The 9,037-nt window shown below is 36.3% G+C and overlaps 1 protein-coding gene across 1 annotated transcript; it reads right to left on the reverse strand.

The window, feature by feature from the left end:
• Positions 1–5,286: 5,286 nt before the first annotated feature.
• Positions 5,287–8,730, reverse strand: LOC110617001 (probable LRR receptor-like serine/threonine-protein kinase At2g24230). The gene has a single exon (XM_021759567.2). It carries the CDS (start codon positions 8,202–8,204, stop codon positions 5,655–5,657), a length of 2,550 nt encoding a protein of 849 aa, XP_021615259.1. The 5' UTR covers positions 8,205–8,730; the 3' UTR covers positions 5,287–5,654.
• Positions 8,731–9,037: the final 307 nt, after the last annotated feature.

The raw sequence follows: 9,037 nt of genomic DNA on the forward strand, positions 1-9,037 counted from the left end.
GCTATGGTAATGGATGATGACCCCAGTGTAGGTCTTATGTTTGTGGTTTGAGGCATGCACAGGTTAGGTTCTAGTTCTTTGGATGTAACTCCGGCTTGATGTATGCTATGTAGACCTAGCTAGAGTTTGGATGAGGGCTCTAGTAGGGGGTTTCTTTATGTTTTCAGTTATGTCGCATACAGGTCAGGCTCGGTATATACATCATATGTTTCAGTTTTTATGTTAAAGTTTTGTTCATGTATGGGATTTGACCAGGTGATAGGAGGTATGTTTGGCTTGCTACGGGTCCCGGCGGCCTTAAGCCATTCTGGATCCTAGCGCCGGTGGCGGTTCGGGCCGTTACGGTAGGGTATCGGTTTCCGGGTCGTTACAATGTCCACATTCTAACTATTACATACATATGACTTTACTCTTCTTGACTTCTCTGTCTAGCCCGTACCTGCAATCCTGGGGAATTAGGGAAAGGGGTGAGCTACAAGAGCCCAGTGAGCGGAATAATAGAAAACAATATTTAAAATCTCATGCCATTATGTAATGCAACACATCACAACTAATCACATCTCGGATGGTATTGTCACCAATAGTCCTCTACATTCCAAAGTGCCGGGACGTAGAATGGGTACAACCGGTCTTTCTCTTAACATAACATATCATGCATACCAATTTGCCAGGGACGTAGAATGGGTACAACCTGGACTTCCATACCATATCATGCCGTAGCATCATCATACCATATGAGGACTAAAGGATCATTCAATAACCAATCCACATCAACATCATAAATGCAATGCAACATATTCGTGATTTCTAATGCAAACAACCTAATTCATCACATGGCATTCATGATGCATGAACATGCTCAACTGTATAGTTCATTTGTTTTAAAACATAAAGGTTTATTCTACTCACCTCTGGCCGAAGCTCTACTGACTCAGAAGCAGCTGAACTCACTGCTGGGGTCCTCGGGTCCTCGGTTCCTCGGGTCCGAACCTACACAGGTGGACTCAAATGAGGGACCAAACAACTAGAACATAACTCTAAAAACATCCCCCAAAAACCCCCTAAAACACCTCAAAACCATCATGCAAAAACATGCAAAGGAAGGCAAAACAGGGCAGGTTCGGCGGCACCTTCGGCGGCCGAAAGTCCCAGACAGAGACGAAAGTCTCTTTTCGGGGGCAACTTCGGCAGCCGAAAGGCCTGCCTCCCCAGCCATGTTCGGCGGCCGAAAGTTCCTTCGGCTGCCGAACCTGGTTTCTGCCAAAGGGCAGAAACTTGGTTCCTTTAAGCACATTTGCCTCCCAAAACTTCCAATCATGCATTTAGCTCAACCAAAACATGCAAATATACATACATTGGCTCCTAGGGGCTTCAAACTACCTAAAACCCCAACTACAACACACAACAACAACACAAATCCAACATACATTGCTCAAAACATAACATTAACTCAAAAACCTAACTATGAGCTAAACATACATTCTACCCCAAAGATCTTGCATAAAACTTACTTTAAACATGAAATGAGCTTAAGATCGGCTCTTACCTCTTGAAGATCGAGAGAGAGAGACGTCCTAAACTTGGAGGTGGGAGATTTTGAGTTCTTGAACCTCAAAGCTCCAAAACTTGCTCAAAACTTGGAAATCTTCAAAACAAGATGAAAACTTGTGAAAATCATGAAAGATTTGTAGGAAAGAACTCAAGGATGATGAGGAATGGCGGAAAGACTCACCTTGGCCGAAAATGGGGAAAAGCTCGCCCGTTTTCGGCTAAGGGACCCTTTTATAGTGGCTGGCCAGGCCACGTTCGGGGGCCGAAAGTGCCTCCGCATGCATGCCATGTTCGGCGGCCGAACTTGAGGTTTGGCGGCCGAACCTGGACTTTCCTCACTTATGCCTTCGGGGGCCTAAAGCACTCCCGAAGTGCATGCATGTTCGGCGCCCGAACTTTGAGTTTCGGCGGCCGAACCTGAGTTTCCTCCAAGGGTGTTTTTATTCAAAAACTCATTTCCTCTTTACTTAAAATCATCAAAAATATTAAAACATATCATGAAAACATGGTTTTACCCCTTCTAGAGGTCTCCGACATCCGAGATTCCACCGGACGGTAGAAAATCCGATACCGGAGTCTAGCCGGGTATTACAGAAGCAAGCAGTGAGGATTTGCCACACAGTAAAGAGGATTGGCCTCCAAGTCTTCTCTTCATCTAGTGATATATAGTTTGTTAATTTTATTTCTATTGAGTTTATTTCAGAGTTTTTTTTTTATTTTCATTTCTATTAGTTTGGTATCATTTTTAAATTTTATTCGTTTTCTCGAGAGCCGTTTAGTCTCTCTTTAAAAAGAAGATTCTTGATGGTTGATGCCGACGCTTAAGGACTGCGCTATTATATCCGACATGCTCTCGTAGACTTTAGAGAAGTAGTGAGCTATGTCACGTCTTCTCCCTTTATGTAGTATTTTTATTTTGGCAAATCAAACTTCTTTTCATAGTGGTTTCGGGTTGTTTAACTAGCAGCAGGGGCATGTTTAGAAGTTGTTTAATTGGTCACTGCTCAGTTGGTGAGCTTTGCTCTATGTTTTTGCTTTTTTTTTTTTTGTTTTAATTTTAACTTTTGTATAATCTAGATTTAGTTTTTATCTGTCCTTGTTCAGCTTTTAGGCATGCAATGTTTTTCTTCTTCTTTAGTTTGTGGTCAAGGTGGAGATGGTGACAATGGATTGATGGTTTGTAGTTCAAGTATCATCATTATTTTTGCTAGGCTGCGCCTTATGGCTTTAGGCTTTGGGTTTAAATTTTCTAATGGGGTTGTGGGTTTGGAGCTTATGTTACTAGATTGAATCTCCTTTTATTTTGCTCGGCCTACTATGCATGCACTATGTAAAAATCTTAGCATAGTACAGAAAAAAAAAAGAGAAGGTAATACTATTAGGTTAATAGTAAGTTCTCTATTTCTTAGTACCTGTGCATAATCAATTTATTAGCTAATATACTTTCTAGTTTCCTAGAGAGAGAAGTTCCTCTCGACTTAACCTTTTTCCTGACTTTCTGTTTTTGAAAATAATTCCGTTCACTTCTCCTGTGCTTAAGGTATGATAAGAGTTATTTTGATTTATTTTTTTATTATGATTTTGGCTCTATTAATAGTGGTTCTTGTTGCTCCGGCCAATTGTAAGAATTTTGTTTTCTTTGATTTATATCCTTGTTGATGCCTTTTTAACTCTAAGTTTTCTTTATATATCTGCTATATATAGTGAATCAGGCGAGACTCATAATTTTGGTTTAGTAGAGGTATATGCATATTCTGATAGTAGGTCCTCTAAGATAAGAGTTAACAACTATTCTTTTTTGTGATTGGCTTCCTTTAAAGCTATAAGAGAATGAGAAGTTGATGAGACTCATTCCACCACCTCTTAGAGTCATAGCATCATTGGTTTAGAGCAGTGGAGATTCTACATATAAATTAACTGTCACATCTAGGATGATATTTAAAAAAGTACCGAAAGCCCTTTTATGGTGGTTTTGATATCCCAAAGGTGGTGGATTATTTAAATATTTAAAAGATGTTGGAGACGGAGATGATAGATATAATGTTTTAACTTTAACCCCTCGTTTGACATGAATAATTTTGTAAGAAAAGAATTTAAATAAATTTTTATAAAATCTTTTATAAATTTTTGTAAAATTTTTTATGAATTCATTTCTATATAAAATGAAAATTCTTAAATTCAAAAATTTTGAATTATTTTATTTTAAACAAAAATTTTTAAAAAAATTTAATTAAATTAAATTTTTATAAATTTTTAATTTCAAATGGAGGTAAATAATTTTTCGGTCGCTTATATTATATCCTTTGAGTTTTGTTATGTGTTAATGCGTGCAGTTCAAGTTCCATTTTTTTATAAACAACAAATATAACATAGTAATAATACATTTACCATTAATAATGAAAATGAATATATGGAACTTCAAATATTTTCATGCTAAAAAACATTTTAGAAAATGAATATATACATGTATAAAATAAATGAGTTCAGTTCAACAGTATTGAAAACATTTTTTAAGGTTAAAATCTTGAAAACAATAGAAAATAGAAAATAAATTTTAAATAATAAATATTTTAAAATAGCTAATTGAATTACTTAGTGATTATAATATATTTTATTCATCACTTGTTGACTCAATTTTCAGACCTTCACTCGCATACTTTCTAACTTTAGTTTATAAATTGTGCATTGTAATTGTAGAGGGTTAAATAGAAAGGAATTCAATCATATTAACCGAGATTCAAATATTTTAAATATTTAATCACCTCAATTAAATCAGATTGATTGATCAAATCGAATTATTTAATCAAATCAAATTGATATATCAAATCAAATTATTATATCAAATCATAATCGTCAATCAAATCAGAATGTTTATTCAAATTAAATTAATAAATCAGATTGAACCATTCTCTCAAATCATATCCATCTATTAAATCATATTGTCTGCTCAAATCAGATCGATTGATTGAATCGAACCAGTCAATTATATTGGTTTATTCATACGGAGTAAAAAAAACATATTATTGGTATGGGTCCACTACCATATGCTTAATAATTGAGCTAAGCTTTTGTCTTTTATTGCATAGTAGTGATGGGTATGAATGGAATCTGATTTATATTTTAGTATCAGATTCTCTAACCCAGTAGACCTTATCTCATTTGGCCTGAGAGGCAGATTAATTGCCACCATACATTAGTTTTCCAGGGGCAAAATTTCCAGGAGACAAACAGAAAATATTCTGACTATCAATGTCAAAGATGCATGGAGCTGGAGGATGTGGCTAAATTTTGTTGGGAATTGGATTCCAATTTGTATTCATATCAAGAATCACATTTCCTTTTCTTTCTATATCCTCAAATTCTTTGATCTATTAATATAGATCTGATTATCCATCAGTTCAAATAATGAAATATATTCAAATTTACATTTAAATTTATTCGATTAAATCTGAAATCGAATTGATCAAATTATTTTAATTTTTAAATTTAATCACAGCTGTCTTATAAAAGAACCGGTTCTAATCTCCTTCTTGAAATAAGATCAGAACTAGATAATTTCGAATCAAAACCGATTCAATTTAATTTTTTTAAAACCAGATTTAGTTGCTTTTAACTTTTTGTATTATAAATTTAAATTTTATAAATTTATATATTCCAATGTATAAAATACAACTATTGTAGTTTTAATTCAAATCAAAGCCGAACCGATACTGCGTTGAAATATAACCATTTTTGAACCAAAATCGTTTGCAACTGAAACGCCTATAAACCAATAGGTAAACCCAAATCCCCTCGGGGGAAAGAAATCTAAGTGACCCTAGGACTCTAATGGTAATCCATTCCTCCCATACATCATGCAAATTGCAAGGGACAAGCTTCAGGCAACTAGCTCTTGGAGAAAAGTTTAAACCTTTGTACAATTTTAAGAATTGAAGTTGCTATTAACACAAGGCCAAAACTAAATTAAACTGTGTATACAAATTAAACTTCTGTGCCACCATGAAAGGTAAGGTAGAGAAAGAACTCAATACAGAGAAAAAAAGAAAAGGAATTAATAAATAAATGAAAATAGCCACTGAAACCAGCTCCCATTTATGTGCTCATCAGTGATGATCTGCGGATTCTATATCTTTAAGAAGTCCAACTATCTGCTGCATGCTTGGACGCTTTGAGGGGATGTCCGCTGTGCATAGATATGCAATCTTGAGGGCCTCCTCCATTTCATGTTCTGGTCCAGTATCATGAATTTTTGAATCAATAGCTCTTGGCCCTTGGTTCTTCCTTACCAATCCTCTCACCCAACTCACCAAACTTGCATCTTTATCTTCAGGATAATCATCTCCTACTGGCTTCTTTCCTGTAATTAGCTCCAACAAAACCACCCCAAAGCAATAGACATCAGATTTTGGTGTTGGGTAGTTGTTATCCGGATCAGAAAACTCTGGTGGAACGTAACCTGGAGAGCCACGAGCAATCTCCTCGTCTAAACCATTGCCAAAGACCTTGGTCAGTCCAAAATCAGATAATCTTGGCTCCAGGTTATAATCCAGGTAAATGCTGCTAGCTTTGACATCTCTATGAATAAGTGGGGGGGAGCAACCATGGTGAAGAAATGCCAATGCACGAGCAGTACCAAGAGCGATTTTGTGTCGAAATCTCCAGGTTGTCAATAATCTTTCAGAGCCAACATTTTGAATGTCATTATCATTATCTTCTTCCCATGTGTCCGTACTCCAATCTTCAGTTGTTTGGACACCAAGAGGCAAATCATGGAGTAGATTCTGCAAGTTCCCATACTCCATGTAATCATAGAGAGCAATTCTTTGATCTCCTGCTATGCAATATCCAGTGAGTGGAACAAGATTAGGATGCTTAATTCGACCAAGATACTCGAGCTCTCTTGCAGCTTCTTGGTCTGTCAATGTAGATCCACGGACTAAAACTTTAACAGCTACATGAATTCCACAAAAAAGGAATCCCCTGTAAACAGGCCCAAACTTCCCTTCAGCCAAAAGGGTGCCTCTGTCAAAACTTGAAGTTGCAGATAAGAGGTCTGCAAAAGTGATATTTAGCAATGGCTTCTCAAAAATCACTACAGGGACTGATGTTGCCAGCTTAATATCAGCAACCCATGTGGTTGAATCAGTCCGAAATGAGAATGGACCTGGAATATTTTGTTCTTCTCTGAACGATGTTTGTTTTACTAAATGCGTCCTAGATTTCCTTATACAATAGATAGCTAGAAATAGCAGCCCAACGATTGATAGGGCTAAGGCAAGAGCAAGTTTTATTCCCTTGTGTTTGGTGGCTGTTCTTTTAAAGATGTCTGGGTTTACTGCAATTGGGCAGTTGTTTAATGATCCATAAAATTGTTTTTGGAGGGTTTCAATGGAAAATCCAGAGGAACACAGGGTCAAGTTGTTGTAAGAGAAGTTGAATCTTTCCATAGATTTGAGTCTTTGTAAGAGGGGCAGTGGGATTTGTCCACTCAAATTGTTATGTGAAACATCAAGAATTTGGAGGTTTTTGGTATGTAATAAAGGAATTTTGCCAGTGAGATGGTTCTTAGACAGATCAAGAGTATGCAGTTTACTCAATTGTGCAATTTCGCTAGGAATATGGCCAATGAGACTAGTTCTAGACAAATTGAGATACTCTATATTCCAAAGCAGATCAATTCTTGGGAATTCTTGCCTAGCAAATCTATTGAATGCAAGGTTAAGGTATTTAAGATTCTGGGTTTGTTTTAGATAGGGGAAAATATCTCCACTGAGTTGGTTCTCAGACATGTCCAAATAAATCAAATCAAAACATTTGTAGCTAGAATTGAATTCTACCTGAGAAATGTGACCTTGAAACTGGTTCCTGCTCAGGTCTATCACCTCCAAAGTTTTCAGAAACACACCAGTTACTGAACCATGAAACAAATTCCCAGAAATATTGAGACTAGTGATGGATTTCATTTGTGAAAAATCTAAGTCCCGCCCTTTGATCTTGTTTCCAGCAAGGTTTAATGTTTTGAGTTCCGGAAATGCAGCACCAAAACCATCTGGCAAGGAGCCATCCAACTTATTCAAGGAAATATCAATGTAAGTCAGTGACTGGCAATTCAGAATTTCCAATGGAATCCTTCCTTCAAACCCATTTCTGTCCAGCTTTAGAACTCTCAACCTTGAAAGGGAGCTTATGGCTGCAGGAATTTCACCACTAAAATTGTTATTGGACAGATCAAATGTTTCAAGCAGGCCAAAATTGCCAATGTTGTTGGCCAGAGACCCAAAAATCTTGTTGGAAGAAAGGTTGAGGGTCGTGAGAGAGCCCAAACTCCAAAAATCTGAAGGCAAAGCGATGATTCTGTTGTTGCTAAGATCCAAAATTTGGAGCTTGGTTAGCTTGCCAATGGTGGTATCAGGAATGGAACCAGAGAGACCATAACCAGAAGCCACTAACTGCAAAACATTTTCATGGGCATCACAGTGCACTCCTTCCCACGAACAAACAGGAGCAGAGAAATTCTGGTGTAGAGAAGAGGTGAAGTTCATCTTCTTCCAAAACTCAGATACAAAGAAAGCATCTGTATTGGGTTGTTGACAAGTTAAAGGCTTGAAGAACATTGAAAGAACCAAGATAGAACCAAATATACCAAAATCCATTTGGAATCAAAACCCAAAACCACAAAGAATAGAGAGGCAAAGTTGAACCAGAAAACCAAAACCACTGCAAAACCCTCTCCCCAGTGCTTTATGTTGTAAATGCTTAAAACACAACCATCTCTATATTGTAAATGCTTCTGGGTACATCTCAGACAATACATTAAGCCTCTGAAACTCCATCAAAACTAATATAAACAAATATTTTTGGGCTAAGCGTTCTCCCAAACAAGTAGAGTGCTACAACTTACAAATTTGTGAACTAGAATCTGAAAACCCAAATGAAACAATGAACTAGAACAGATATAATAACTGGGTATTTGAGGACTAATGAAGTTTTTGCAGTATTAAGAGTGAAGGTGAGCATGTCTTGTCTGGCTTTGAAGTTCGGTGAAAGCCAAGAAAACAAAACCAAAGAAAAAAACAGTTCAAGAAGCACTTTTGTCTCCAAGCAGAAAATGAAAAAGCGATAGACTATGCGATATCACCGTTTAGAAAAGGGGATAATTACTCTTTTATATTTTGATTTAACTAATTAAAATATTTATATATTATTAAGATTATATTAAAATATTTTTATACTTTAATTTCATTTATTGAAGAGAATGTCTGTAAATTTTTGTTAGTAAAAATTAAAAATACTTTTTTTATATCTATATTATCCTCATAATCACAAATAAACCTCATCTCTCTCTTCCTCCCTATAGTCTCTATCATCTTCTTCATTCTCTCTGCATTTTATTTTTTATCCACACCTAAATTTATACAGCTTAAGAAAAAAATGCTCACAAGTTTCATCAGTTTGTCAGCAAAGTTCTCAATAGCTACCATTGGCA

The sequence above is a fragment of the Manihot esculenta genome, chromosome 6 (genome assembly GCF_001659605.2).
Source record: "Manihot esculenta cultivar AM560-2 chromosome 6, M.esculenta_v8, whole genome shotgun sequence".
Classification (NCBI taxonomy): Eukaryota; Viridiplantae; Streptophyta; class Magnoliopsida; order Malpighiales; family Euphorbiaceae; genus Manihot; species Manihot esculenta.

Bases quoted from the DNA above. Each gene is read 5' to 3' on its own strand.
- LOC110617001 (XM_021759567.2), bottom strand. From the start codon at position 8,204: ATGGATTTTGGTATATTTGGTTCTATCTTGGTTCTTTCAATGTTCTTC.